This window comes from Cupressus sempervirens, chromosome 1 (assembly GCF_028749045.1).
Source record: "Cupressus sempervirens isolate cs-2001-9-10 chromosome 1, ASM2874904v1, whole genome shotgun sequence".
NCBI lineage: Eukaryota > Viridiplantae > Streptophyta > Pinopsida > Cupressales > Cupressaceae > Cupressus > Cupressus sempervirens.
Window position 1 is genome coordinate 498,178,249 of NC_143118.1, and position 15,890 is coordinate 498,194,138.

The following is a 15,890-nucleotide window of genomic DNA, read 5'->3' on the forward strand; positions in this document are numbered from 1 at the left end:
AAATTCAATTACAAAACTTATTACATTGAAAATTAAAATCTTGAAAGAGAGAATGCAAGTTTTTATAGCAAAAACAGCATGTCAAAAAACATTTTAACTAGTTTTTTAACTGCATCACCATTTACCAATGTTTTTTTGTCTGTCGAAACATGAAAGTTAAATTTATGAGAACTTGATGAGCAAAAAAATAGACAGTACTCGCATTGAAAATTTTTGCAAACTATGGTATGTATTTTCTAATTATACTTGGAATATGCATACTAAGAAAAGCTACATAGAGATTGGTGTGGGAATGGATATTACAGATACACAGAAAACAACTGCCATGACAAGATTCATTCTAAAATTATGTAAATACAATGTTAAACAAGTAATTTTTAATTTAAATCCAAACTTTATCAAAACAAAACCTATAGTATCAACATTCCCAAATGAGAGCCCAATCCTCCCTTATCACCTTTTAAGTTGTTTTTTTTTTTTCAGAAAAGCGCACTTTCTGAGTTTCTGCTATTCTTCCTAGAAAGCTTTTTCCAAAGATTTATTCATAAATATTTTTTTCACAATTTTTTTGGGAATGTTTTTTTTGTTTTTTAGCTATTCTTTGGTGAATGTTTTTTTCTTATTTTATCGGGAATGCTGTTTTGCTTTTTTTCAGGAAAGTTTTCACTTATAAGAATCACTCCCCTTTTCAATGCTCCAATCAGCAATAAATAATAAAGACCCATCCATCAGAAAAAATCACTTTTGATTTAATATATAGCCTCTATAGTCCCTTCATTCAATAAATTAAAAAGTGATGAAGTTAAATCTTTAATTTAATTTTATTAGTTCATAACTTATGGTTATTTAATAGCTCTAGGCTACATTGAATCTCATCGTAAACATCACACCTGACTCCATGCGCCTAACTCTATCAGTGCTCATCACCAATTTTAAAAAAATAGTAAAATAGGAGAAAGTGTTCTATATAAAATCCAAAAAAAGGGTGTTATGCTCCTTATAACCCAAAAATGCCTTCTATCAAAACCTCCAAGATTCCCTAACCGACTCATTCACCTATGGGAGTCTCATGAATAAGCCAATGGTCTTTCCACACCAAACAAGCTTAGGAAGGCAACAATACATAGGAGTAAAAACAAGACTGCATTATAGGGTAACCAGCAAGGAGGATGAACAACTATCCATCATCAAATTGCATTTGGGAAGCTTCATACTTACATTTGGTGCATCAAGACGTGTCCATGTTAGAATGCAAGGAGTTTTCATTTCATTTCAAGTTTGATTCAAGAGGTACACTTGATTACCTCTAGTTTTTGTGTTTTTGACCAAATTTTGAATTTTCTTTTTACATTTCAATTATTTTTCCTAATTCATTTGAACAAACCCTAAAGAAAGTTTTGGGACCAACCCTACATTTTGTTTTAGAACAAATTGTACATTTTTGTTTTGCAGCAAGTCCTACATGTTTTGTATTAATTAGTTTGATAATTATAAAGTAAATTTACATATATTCATTTTTTTGTAATTATATGTTATTGCAGCACCAATGAACTTTTCAATATCACTTTTTTAACAATGTTTGCTTCTAGAAACCTATTTAGAAAGCACCCATGTTGGAAACATGCATATATTGAACTTGGGCACAAAAGAGGAGAGATGAAATGCACATATCACAAAACAAATATTATGGAGGCATTAATAGATTGAAATACAATATTGCACACATACATGCACATGGTACTTTGAGATGTGATAGGGTGCCTTCTAGGTTACCCGTGAGGTATAGGTAAGGAGCATTTGAGCTACAAAAAGAATTGAAAACGAGGCACAAGGAGGAGTTGACAGGCATTAATGGTATCCAAGATGGTTCTCCCATGCTTGTGTTTGTGTTGGTGTTGATGTTGGTTTTGGTGTTGGCATCAGTGCTGGTGCTAATGAGAGTGTTAGCCTTGGTACCAGAATTTGTAAATTAAGAATGCATTCAATTTATCCCAGTTCCCAATTGGAGTTTGAGGGCATCAGTTGGCACAAAAAGGCACATGATGCAGCTAGATGTACAATTGGAGACTTTCAGTACTATTATACCATTCCAATCAGTGGAACAAGGTAATTCTTATGTTTGATTGTTTTAAAATTAATAATTTGATTCTTTGTCTCATGAATCTTTATGTTTAGATATAATTAACTCTCAATTTTTTTAAAAAAAATTTATTAGTTATGAACTCTCAATTTTACAATACTTATCTAATTTAATTTATTTGTGACGTGTTAAGTCTCCCTTTTGACAAGACATGACTGAGGTCATTACCATTGGTTGAGCAAGGTTTGAAAGCCCCTAGAAGAAGTACCTTATGGGGCCAATTTTGAGTCAAAAGGTGGTTGATGTAAAGGCCACAATAGAGAAGTGTTTGATATGGAGCAAGAAAGGTTGCACCATCATAACAAATGGTTAGACCAATAGAAGAAATAGGACACTACTCAATTTTCTTGTTTCTTTTAAAAGGTGATTATACTTCCATCAATGCATTGAAATTGATTTACTGTTTAATATTCTATTTTCTAATCATTTGTGGCGAGTTGCCCAACATTATTTTGGATTCCATGTGCCAATTATTGCTAGGAATCATATTGGAGGATCTTGGAAAGCTTCCATAGATTAAAACATGCATAGATACGGCCAAGAATATTTGCAAATTAGCATACAATAGCACATAGGTCCCTAGCCTTATGAGGCAATATACAGGGATACAAGAGTTAGCTCACCTTGGAATAACTAGAATTTCGACTAATTGCATCACATTACAAAACCATGATCCAATCAAAGGCAGCTCTAAGGCCTCTATTTGTTGGCGTTGAGTGGACTTCCTCATCCTATGCAATAACTACTGCAGGAATAGATGCAGTGCATTGCATTTATTACTAAACCAAACGTTTGGGCATCTTCTGCAAATATTGTCAGCGTAAACTTTAATTCTATATTCTATTTCAGATTTTATTCATATTTTTCTTTTATTTGCTTATTTTCATTCGCACACACTAATGTTTCACAATATTTGCAATTCGCTAAGCCCTTAGTAGTTCTCCTATGATTTATTGATGGGGAGAGGCCCACATTAAGCTACATATATAAGGGAATGGATAGAGCACCTCCTAATTCATAGGCTCCTCCAGGCAGCTACTTATTTATTCAAGCATTCCTCTACCACTGTGATTTCAAGGCGAACAAAGACACTTTTAATGTGCTCTACTCAGTGTTAAAGCTGATGTCACCTACTGATAACAGCCATAGAATCCATGCAATAGACCTTTGCTAATGCACAAGGAGAGCTCTTTTCTCGTAAAATACGCAAAAATAGTCACAGCCAAGCAAAATTATATTTAAGTGCAAAATTTAAGTTTGATAATGTAATTAAATTTTCATCTAGCATATTATTATTGAATGTTAACACCTGGAGCTTAAAATTGAAAACGAGATTAACTTTTTTCCTTTTTCATCTAAGAGAGATGGAATGCTCCAAACCTTCAAAGGATTATCATTCACATATTGAGCCAACCATGCAATGCTTAAGATTGTGAGCGAAATTAGTGCATGGTTGAGCACATACACTGCAAGATGACCAATATAATGTCCATAGAGAGATTCATTATTAAGATATGTTCATTGCAACCTTCATCTTAAACACGGACAGATTTTTTACCATGATTGTGCCCAATCACACTAGAGGAGTTTGATCTAGAAATTGAGGGGGTCACTAAGGCTACAAATTTGACTTTACTGACATGGATCTTGGTTAAGTTGAGAAGAAAGACATAGACGATTAGGTTGTAGCCAAGGCAGAGGAGGATATAGCATTAGCAAACACAAGCATAGCTAATGTTGGTAACAGTCCCTTGGATTTGCAAGCAAAGATTATGCTTGTTGCATCATCTATGACATATCTTAGATGCCTTTGTAGCAGGATTGTGGGTTACTTAGAGCCATAAACTTGAAATTGTTGATATAATAATTGTTGGAACATTTGATGTCATTGATTTCATATTCCATGAGACTTGTATGCATTTGACAAAATATATATGCGTGTGTGTGTGTGTGTGTGCACACTATTTCCTTTAGTTAAAAATTGTGTCTATACTTATGTGATCAATGCATACTTATGCATGAAATCACAGTAGTTTATGCTTGATGATGCTATTGTATCTTTAAGGTTTATTTAATATATATGTGTGCTGTTTCCTTCAGTTACAATTTGTATTTGTACTTATGTGATCAATGCATACTTGTGTATGAAATCACAGTAACTTCTGTTTGACAATGCCACCATGTCTTTAAGATTTATTTAATAAGGGGTGCATGAAACACGCTTTACGTCCTTAAATATCTCTAGATTATCCTTGGGTTTTCCACTTTGTCGAGTCTAGGCAAAACAAGTTTTTTGCCAAGTAACAGGTTTAGTCACCCCCATCAAGTCAACCTTGCCAAGTCCACAGTGAATCCAAGTTTCGTAAGTTTGATATAAACAAAGACACAAGATAGCAAAGGTTTCAAAAATCATGCCCATGTACCAAGAGGATGGACAGATCAACTATGTTCTATTTCAAGGCTTATTGATCTAGCCTGTGCACATATATAATGTGTTCAATAGGAAATTTTGATCTATGAATTTTATTATTTTTTGCTTCTTGTCAGAATATTTTACAAACTTGTATTCAATATTATGAATGGTATCGATTCTTTTAAACCAGATTCTATTTCAAAACTAACAATAGGAGGGATGTTAGCACAGATAACATTACAATAATCCAAATATAATGAATTAATGTACAATTTTTACAAAAGGGCAATAAAAGATATCATTGAAATAGTTTCCTAGCAAACTATTATTGTCAGTCCCCCTTTGTTTATTTTGCTCTGTCATCAATGATTAAAAAATTTACACATGAAAACCTATTAATATCATTTTGTAAATTTAACGCAGAAACAAACATAATATTTATATAAACATTACACACCTTTGACTGTCTTTTGCACCAGAAGAACCATCACCATGATTATTCTTGCCAACAGCTGAAACTTCTCGGAGTGGACTTTCAGCTCCATTTCTGCTTCGAGGACTTCCATTCCCACTTTTAACAGAGCCATCCTCGCTATGTGCATAAGAAGATTCGCTTCTAGTAACTCGATGCCGAGTAGAATAGAGATTCTCTGCTTTCACATCTAAGTTTGCAGATGACGAATAATCAAATCCATTATCAAAAGGCTTGCTATCATCCCATGCCAAGGCTGAGCTAGTCTTTGCAGAGAAATTGGGTGCGGCTCCTTCATGCAGTAGATCTTGAACTGCACTGAAACCTGAAATAAACAAAATCCATAATATTATTGAAAACTAGTGCTCTATAAAAGAAAGAGTAAAGGCGAGGACTCTTAGATGGAAAATTCACATAATGAAGCATAGATCTGATTTAGTATGCAAGACTAAGGCAGAAGTTTGTGTTATAAGGCGTCAAAAACTCCAAATTACAGATATAAAGGGTTCCTCAACGACATGTGAAATGCAAGATGATAACCAATTATTTCATTTGCTCGTACATTAGTGATATGCTCTACTTTTAGTCACAAAAATTATTGGCTGTCATGATTTAACTAGTGCCTTCAGGACTCTTAGATGATAAAGTTACACATTGCAAGCGTTAATCTGATTAAATATAGAAGATTTATACAGAAAACATCAAAATGTTCCAGTTAGAGATATAGAGGAGGTCTCAATGATGTGTAAAATGTAAGATTTATATCCAATTATTTGTCTTTGTAACAAGTAGAGGAAAGCCACATGACTAACACAAGAAGGAAGCTGGGCATTGAGCAAGAACAAAAATCTAGCAAAACCAGTCTTGAAGAAGACAGCCAACTGAAGGAAAGCCACCTCTATAGACAACGACTTCCAATTTTTGTTTTCAAGAAGTGGCTGCACAAATCTAAGATTGTATTCAAAAACAATATTCTAGCATATTCAAGAATGTATGCATAAACTACGGAACCTCTTGGATTTGTCCTGCAAAAACATCATAAGCACTATTTGTATTGAATGCTGAGCAAGCAAGCAATTCTATCAACATTAGGAAATTGTGGTTGACATATGATCTCAACAGATTGACTTGTGTCCAAAAGGATTAAAGAAGCAAGGTGTCAGACATTAATGAGTCTATCCATAGTTGAATACTATCTAGAAGTAACAGAAAAATCATAGAAAAAAGGCTTTGAATTCAAGAAAGCAATTAAGAACCAATTTGAGAGAGTTGATGGGGTGACAAAGTTGTTTTGTTTATACCTCCGCATTTTTATAAGGGCTCTGGATAGCCAAAGTATTCTTGCATTGATGCTAGCTTTCTAAACTCAGAAACCCAAAGGATGAATACACATGATATAATTTCTCAAAGTTCATATTGCATTTGATCTTATTTTAATCAATGCTTAAGGAATAGCTCATTTTACTAGTACTGTTCATAATGAATAACAAAAGAATGCACACTCAAATTAACAAGAAGTTGGCAATGATGAACAGAATTTTTTTTAAACAACGTACAACCAAAGTGAAGATGAAATGGAAACTGGAATAACTACTCATTGAGGGAAATTAAGTAAGATATTCATTATAAATATGGTTAGATGAGTTGGTCTGAGCATGTGGGCGATCCCCATGGTCTTGGGTTCAACTCCCCTGCCCATCATTACCCTGCCACAGACATTTGGGGGAGGTGCTGGTTATCCCGTGGCCGAAGGGATTAGTCTCACTCCAAGCTCGCACTGTAAAGGGAACCTGCTGGGCTTGGATCATGGGGACACCCTCTGAGAATTAAAAAAAAAATTTGCAATCTGTGCTTGTCTAAAGAACAAAGAATCTAGTAGCTGTTTGTAAAATACATTTTTGTTTTGTTGGAAAACACCATAATTGTTGGCCATGTATCAGGTGACATTCAGCAGCCAGCACTTAAATTGCAGGACCTTAATGGAGAGATCAGGAAATGATGATGAAGATTAAGCATAGTACATTATTGGCAAGGTTTGGGTAAGTGTGCAATATGCAGTATGCAAGCTACACTTGGCAGATTAAAGCTGACCAGAAAAGAAGTCTAATCTATTGTATCATAGAAACAAATAATTGCAAATACAAAATAGAGCACTTAGAAGTTGTTGCCCATTTAGACTGATGATGTATGTGGAACAATCAAAGTAAATGTCATGAAAGATGTGACCCTGCATCAAGTCATGGACTCAGGACAGATAGGCTAAGACTGATTGCAGTAAAGAATGCACAAGTACAGGCCATCAGAATATAGAAGGTATAGTATGAATCCACCATGACCAAATATTAACATCTAGCATGTTCCTGGTTGTGAACAAATGAATAATAAAGTTACTTTTGGCTTCAAAAGTTACATGAATGAACCAAGATCCGGTGGGTGAATGTAAACACTTCACTGCTAAGAAGAGGATAGGCAATAAATCCATCCACACGTGCAATACTTGGAAATCAGTGACCACATCAATGAGCAAAAATATATTTAATTAAAAAATGACAGTGGCTCCTTCCACATACTTGCTCCTAGAGGACTCGGTAGCCTATTTAATTTCCATAAGCTCTAGTTGGGATTAAGGAAATTTATTAATTTAATTATTCAATATTATCCCTTGAAAGTAAACCATGATTTAATAGAGTGACTTTATCTCTTAAGATAGTGAGAATGTCACTTTATTATTATTTCCTTCAAGTTCAAATTTATATTAGAAAGATAGGAAAAACCAAAAGATGTTTTCAAGCCTTATAAAAGAGCAGCTTGGGCTTCATCTGATACATGGTCTATTTCTCATTTTAATTTGAAATCTTCTTGGAGGTTGAGATCTAGGATGTAAATTCTAAGGATTGGCTGGTTTCAGCAGTGCAACTATCTGCACTAGCCAGCTTATTACAGATATCACTCCAATAACTCACAATGTTCTATAGTTACAATAATCAATTTTGTGAAGTCTTTTCAAAGACAAGATTGTCTGTCAAGTTATATTGCAGATTATGTTGGTCAAATTCGAATTGATTAAACTAAACTCTTGGCATGAAATTTGTATTTTTCTTTCAGACAAAGCCCATAATCACATTGTCTCAAAGAGGGGTAAAATGTAGACAGTAATAAATGGCCAACACGTGTGTTGCCACTTTTGAACATCTCGGTGCTACTTTGAAAAAAGTATTGTACCACTGTCCTAACTGCTCTTTTATGTCACACATTTGAATTTGATTATCTTTCAACATTGTCCTGTTCTTCGTTAATTAAATAACAAAAACTATTTAATTAATTATTAACATCCATCCCCTAATTCCCATCATGTCTTATCGATTAGACCTTTTGATAATGTCCAATTATGATTTTGTCAATTTCATCCTTGATCATTTAATCTTGTTGATTGATTAATTATCATTATTTAAGGGCAGATAGCCAATAATTTGTCCCTTTTACCTACGTTTTATCGGATGATAACATTTATTTATCCACCTTTTTCCATTATCCCATAATTAATTAATTTTTTAATTAATTAATTGGCTAATTTGCCATAAATGTGGGAATTAGTAATATTGGACTATTGAAATTCCCTCATTTTCTCATTTCCATTAATTGGGCTATGATCCCTTGATTTTGGCTTTCATCACTAATTTATCCTCCATTCCTTCTTTCACTTGTTACACCTCGTCTTTTTCCATTTTCCCATAATTCAGCCTTACACATTCCCCTCAATTAATGCATTTGATTTTTCCTTCCATTTCTTAATGCAATTTATCATAAAAATGTCATAAGTTGTCATTTTCCTTAATGCAACTCAAATTTGCCATTCAATGTGTGACTTTCCAATTTTGAGTCTTCAAATGCAATCATGATCACTGATTTGTCCTTGATCATGAACATCAATTCAAGCCCAAAAAATCTATATATTGGACTCAAAATTCTCATTCTTGGAACCACGTTTCTCATACTCTTGCCATCACTCCATCCATTTGCTTTCAATATTTTGTTGAATTGGTCATATAAGAGTGACATTGCAACATTAGAGAAGAGAGGAAAAGCAATGAAGCTTCATCAACGGAGCATTTGGTTTAGTTTCTTTTATCCTTTATTTTGATAGCTTTATTGGTTTGATTAGGAATATGTTTTCACGATTTTATAGCTTTGTGGTTAGCATTTTCATGCATATTTCCAATACTCTCATTTCCTAGACGACAGATGATCACTTCGTTTCATGTTAATAAAATACAAAGTTGATATGGCTTCCCCTATTCTTGCTCAAGTTCCCTTTAGAAGGTGTATTTTCTATGGTTTTGCACAAGATTCAAGTGTGGGCCTTTATATGAGTGAAATTGATATTAAATAAATCATTCTTCCTTGAGCAGAACTTTATAACTTCCTAGTACAAGGTTCTATATGGTCTTTGTGCAAGAAAATATTATACTGGGGTGTGGTGTATTGTAAGCTTTGACCACTGTATGCCTAGATTCAATATGACATGTGAACAATGTGATTTCATATGTCCTTGTCATGATCTTATTCTTATTAGATAGGCATTCTATTGGCAAGTGATGGTTGTTGTGGGAGATATATTTGGTCTGGAATTCTGAATATAGCAGGTCATAATACTAACGTTGCTGATGGAGACCTCCCCCTTGACATGAACATTTCTCATAGGCACACAATATCTTTCAACTTGGCCGCAGATTGGTGCCCATATTGTATGCTCTTGGATGTGATACAAAATATTTTGTGCAAGCCTCAGACAAGAACACATGCACACCTCCATTCTTCCAATAAAAAGGCTCAGGTGACCCTCTGACATCTTCAAAGACGTGTAGTGTTAAATGCAATTATTGTCACAAGTTCTGTAACATGAAAAAGATAGCAAGAAACCGTTGGCTGTTGAAAAATCTTTTCAGGAAGGATCTCAACAAAATGTCCCAGCTGCTCCGCATTTAGATGAAGAGTATACCTCCTATGCATTCTGATCAGATCATTTTATGAAAGGGTTTTAATGATTTTTCCTTGAAAAAAAAATTATTGGCTTTAAAACAAAAAATTCCTAAAAAATTATTTGTTTCATATTCTCTAATCTGTTTCACTGATTATATTTTTGCTTCAGATCAATTTCTCACTACAAAAATTCTGTTTGGTTTTGATTGAGTTTTCACCTCGAAAATCAAGTTGGTTTTGGTTGATTTATCTCCTCAAAAATCATTTGTTTTCTCAATTCATGACGTCCACATGAGATTCTATGTCAGGTGTTGCAGTTTTTGGGTTTTTACCTTTTTCGTTCACTTCAAATCATAGTATCTTGCAATTTGGTTTGGGAAATCTTGCTGATCCGCAATAGTTTAGAGGGTTTGCCAATTTCTCCTCAAAATCATCACTCGTTCTTGTTAGAGTTTGTAGCTGCAGGAGACATTTTTCTTACCTACGATGATCAGTTCAACAGATTAACAGGTTGTATGCTTCTGATACGTATACTTAGCAATGCCTATTTCATTCTCATGATCAGGCATTCTGAGGCAGTGAAGAGTCTTCAATATTCGACATCATTCCACATGAAGAGTCACGGGAGTCCCTAGACCTCTTGTGTGTGTAATTGTTAGTATTTACCACTTGCACGTCTGACTGTTAGCATTTGACGGGTCACAGATGTCGTGATTGTTAAGTCAATTTTTAATATACAGTATCACCAATTTGCATCAATATAAATTTGTGGCTCTCAACCCTTTGTATTATGCATTGAAGACATGACGAAATTGAGACGACACTTCACTAGTAATTGTTGTCAATTCATTTGCTACATCAATGTGAACATGTATCGTTCATTGCTTAGGATGAAGTTATCGGGACAACAATTGATGACATGGTTATTCTTTTTTGTCAGAGCATGGTGTTTGTGTCTATTGAGTAGTATAAGGGTGTGAATCGTCGCCTCTAGGTATGATTTTGACATCCCGTAACATCGTTTTGGTGTATACCTGTGAAGTGTATAAGCTAATGTTAATCTTCGTCAAAGTGTTATTATGAGCATAATAAACTTTGGAATATGTAACGTCACTCTCATCCATCCATGACATACATTGGTCGAAGAGAAAACTTTGAACTTCTTGTTTTCTTGGTGTTTTCCAATGTCTTGGACGATACAATGGTTGGGGGAGATTTTGTACTAAGTGGATCACCATTTATTATTATTCTTGTTCACAGATTTGCAAAGATTGTCCAAGATTTTGATAAACATCAATGGTCGATGTTTTATGTGTGATTATTGTATGTACCCATTTTGATGTGTATAACATCAATGATTGATGCACAAAGTATTCAGTACTATCATATGTCTTGTTGTTTATAGATGATTGTAAAAAAAAGACATTATGTGAATGGATTGTTAAGTGTTAACAATCTAAGAGAAGGATTTACAACTGTTGCATCTTGTGCAATTTGTATTCCCTCCTTTATTAAGAATAATTGTTGGTGTGGCTGGGTTTTTCATTGAGGAGGCTTTTCCCAGGCTATCTCAGGTGTTATTGTGCTTTGATTTATCTACTATTTATTTACATGCAATTATGGTTCACAAAACTTAACTTGGTATCAAATCCAAGATTAAGGAAAGATCCATAACCAGAATTATTCTAGCATCGAAGTGTTCTTTTCTTCTCTTTTAGTTTGAGCCTTTCAAGTTTCAAAATGGAGAACGGCTCAAGTTTTAAGATATGTTGGATGGTACAGCAAATTTCACATCATAGAAATTCAGAGTCCTTATTGCACTAGAAGAGAAAGATCTTTTAAACTATGTTGAGAATGTGCCTGAGCCTATCAATAATGTTCAGAAAACTCAATGGAAGAAGAATAACATTATGGCAAGGGAGATATTGATTGATTCTGTAAAGTATTATCTTCTGCCTATTATATCCAAAATGAATTCAGCTAAAGAAATGTTTGGGAGACTTCAAAGCTTGTCTGAATTCAATAATACTAGCAGAGCTCTGGCTTTGATATGCTAGCTCCACCATATAAAAATGGCTAAAGAAGAATCAGTTATCTCCTTCTTCATTAAGATTACAAAGTTGATAGATCTGCTTAGTGCCATTGGAATCTGCTTAGTCCATATTATGGTCATGAATAGTATTCCTCATTCTTGGGAATATTTTATTAAAGGCAATGGTGGAAGAGATGAATCGCCCAAGTTTGGTCCTCTAAGAGCTGATTGTATTCAAACAGAATTCAGATTAGAAGCAACAGGAAATGGACAGAAATCTCATCATGAAGAAAACCATGTTCATGCTGCTCATACATCTAAATGTGAAGGAAGAGAAGAGAGAAGAAAATTTCAAGAGTAGAGATAGAAATTCAGATTCAACTCCTGAACAGAAGATCTCTCTAGAATTCAATATTTCAGATGCGACAAGTATGGAGCTTTGCGAGAGATTGTCTAACAAGATCAAATCATCAAGCTGTTAAATGTTGATGGTGCTTTACCTTGTAAAGAATCTTGTGACGATTCAGAGGATTTTTGTTTTAGGTACACACATCACGAAAGAACAATTGCTGGATTGTAAGGTCTTACGATTAAACAATCATTGAGATAAGTATTTTACAAGCATGATATTCAAGCTATTGCATTTTATAAAAGATTTACTCTTTAATACTGAATAATTAAAGATTACCATCAGTTTATGATATATTCAGTATTCTACAAATGTTTAATGTAGTCCTCCTCCTATTATTTTGTTACAGACATTAAAGTTGTTGTATTTATATTATTTTGTAAATGACATTGGTGTTTTGTTTTATCATATATTTTCAGTTCGGGCTGGCTGAAGTCTCTTTTGATCATCATTTCATGTAGTTTGAACTTTGTACTGCTATGAAAATGTAATTGCAAACAGAAAACTGAGATAGGAAAATAATGACTTCGAACAGCTTCTTTTCTTATTAATCAGGCCATATCTCTTGTGTGAAATACATTGCTCTCTGCATTGTTATTGCTGGAAGCATCTTACAACCACTACTGGGTTGTCATTTAGTAATTTAGAAACTATGATAGGGATAGACATATATCCAAGACTTAATTGTCTAATATGAGGAATGGGTTTTTTTCTGCAACTCTGAGTTCCAAAATAGATTTGCTCTCTTCAAGTGTAGTACAAATTCTATTGAAGTTGTTGTTTTTCACGAAGAGAAACATGGTACTCAGGCACTATTCCCAGCTGCAAAATAAAGGACATCTCTTGCTGAACAGATTTACAGGCAAAGACACTACAGTGGTAGCACAGAGGATAATCTTATAGCACTTTGCGACAATTAAGCTTCAACGGTTGATTCATATCTTTGATGAGGCATCTTAGTATTCTGGGAGATTGACTTAAGCAGATAAAGAGTATTGTGCTGCATTTGTAGAGCCTATCAAGTTCAAAGTTGAGAACCCAGTTGTAGGTGTCTATTGCATGAGTAAACTTAACAGGGGACATCCCTCAAAGAAGAAGAATCTATTCAGATTGTCTTGTGATCTATTTCTTCTAAAAAGAGGAAGTCACATTCAAAGAAGAGTTCACTTCCACATAATTGCTTTGCAGATGGCTCCTTTTCCCAGCACAGAGACGTCCACATCATTCTGCCATATCATTTATTCCCTCTTTTCACTTTATCGGGCATCCCATATTATTACTGGCTTGTAAATCAATCTATCCAAACTCCATGCTTTGAATTGCTGATGCTGCATATATATTAATTATATCACTGCTATATGTATTTCTGTATTCGTACCATCATGAATTTTGAATGCTGAATCTAAATCCTTTTGCTTTAAATTGTGTTGAACAACACTCGAATCTGCTTGTGAGAACTTTATACTTTAAAGAAATATATATGCATACATCTGAACGTAATTTTCCTGGAACACTTATTTCTCATATAATTCTGTATTTTCTTCAAGATGACACCTTCACAAACTTTTCATAGGTGCCAACATAGATTTTTAAGTTAAGAGGGAGGACTCCAGTCTTCTGTATGTGTAATCTTTATACCTGCTAGTGATGCTCAAGGAAAACTTCTGCATCTATCTGATTTGCTCCATTGAAAATCTATGAAATACTTTGTCTTGCTGCTGCTGATAACCTGTATTGCTTTTAATAACATTGCTTAGGCCATTGCAGTATCACTGCATACGACATTTCTGAAGATAATTGTTTCAGTTTTGACTGCAAATGTTTACTCTTCTAATCACTGTCAGCACCATTATGCATACTCGTGTATTTGAAGATACTTGAGAGATTTTTTCAAAATATGTGTTTCTGTTATACATATTGTGTTACTGTTTTTAATTGCCACTCCCAAAATTTGCCTGTGTATTGCTGTTTGCTTAATGTAGTAACAGGACTTCAGATAATCTTTGTTATATGCTGAAGCTGAACTTTTCTATATTCACCATGACATTGTCAAATGCAATTAATAACATTGCTTAGGCCATTGCAGTATCACTGCATACGACATTTCTGAAGATAATTGTTTCAGTTTTGACTGCAAATGTTTACTCCTCTAATCACTGTCAGCACCATTATGCATACTCGTGTATCTGAAGATACTTGAGAGATTTTTTCAAAATATGTGTTTCTGTTATACATATTGTGTTATTGTTTTTAATTGCCACTCCCAAAATTTGCCTGTGTGTTGCTGTTTGCTTAATGTAGTAACAGGACTTCAGATAATCTTTGTTATATGCTGAAGCTGAACTTTTCTATATTCACCATGACATTGTCAAATGCAATGTTACTATACTTGTTCTATATTCCTCATGACTAACAAATAAAGCTGTTTGTTATTGTCATTACTTGCTCCTATTTATCATATCTTAATCTTCACATTGATATCGTTGTCTCATTGAAATCAATGAAAATATTTAATCAAGTCTCCAACATTATTTCATAAATGAAGGCCTTGATTTTTGCCAAAAACTTGGGCTCCAACAGGAGGAACAATTCATTCTCTGATCTGGAACTTGTGTTTCCTCCACCTTCTTCAATATGAGTTGCTTGAACACACACATCATCAAAGTTAGTGTAATGTCCTCTTCTCCATGCTAGGCCTTACTAGCGCCTTGTTGGTCTATCTTTCCATCCAGATATGCTAACGGCATTAATCTTGAGGATGTCAGCCAGTCACAGGAATTTATTTGGTTTCGTTGGGAAATATTTAAGAGGAGAAGCTTTTCTATAGTTAAGTCACTTTATTTTATAGAGTGGATGTCACAAGAGCAAGATCCACGATATATGCAGAGGGGAGAAGTGTGTGATAGCAGATGTGGCCAATTTAAATCCATGTACACACATACATACTGCAGAATAGAGGTGGTCGGATCACTGTTGGAGGATGGCAATAGTATTGTTGCGGCAGATACTCGTGGAGAGTGTAACTGATGTGTGGAGCATGGGTGAGTTCAATACCAGTTGGGGGGCAATTACAAACTTCGTCGTCTGCAACACCAACGCTAAGGTCCGAAAGCTGTGCTAATAGACAGCTAGCAGGGCATTGTGTGGCATAATTGTTGGCCGCAAGACCTGCACATATCAGGTGTAAGTTGAGCATGCCGTAAAGGAGTAAGGAGGCTACAGACGCAGATCACCACTCAAATGGTAGGCTCCAGCAGCAGATATGAGTACAGGAGTGGCATCAATGCTAGGATTTTCAAAACTCATGTCCATTGAAGAGCAAACCCAATGAGAACCATATAGACAGCCAGTTCACCCACAGTTACAGCCAGGTTCGATTGTTATTTCATTTTGTATTGTGTTTGTGTATCAATATTTTTAATGTTCAGACCATGAGTATGAGTG

At 34.5% G+C, this 15,890-nt stretch overlaps 1 protein-coding gene across 1 annotated transcript in view; it reads right to left on the reverse strand.

Annotated features, from left to right (window-relative positions):
• LOC149578418 (Calcium-binding EF hand family protein) overlaps positions 1-15,890 on the reverse strand; it is a 120,079-nt gene that overhangs the window by 35,428 nt on the left and 68,761 nt on the right. Inside the window, exon 11 of the mRNA XM_089829019.1 lies at positions 5,011-5,350. Coding sequence (XP_089685145.1) covers positions 5,011-5,350 — 340 coding nt within the window. The remainder of the gene's footprint in view (positions 1-5,010; positions 5,351-15,890) is intronic.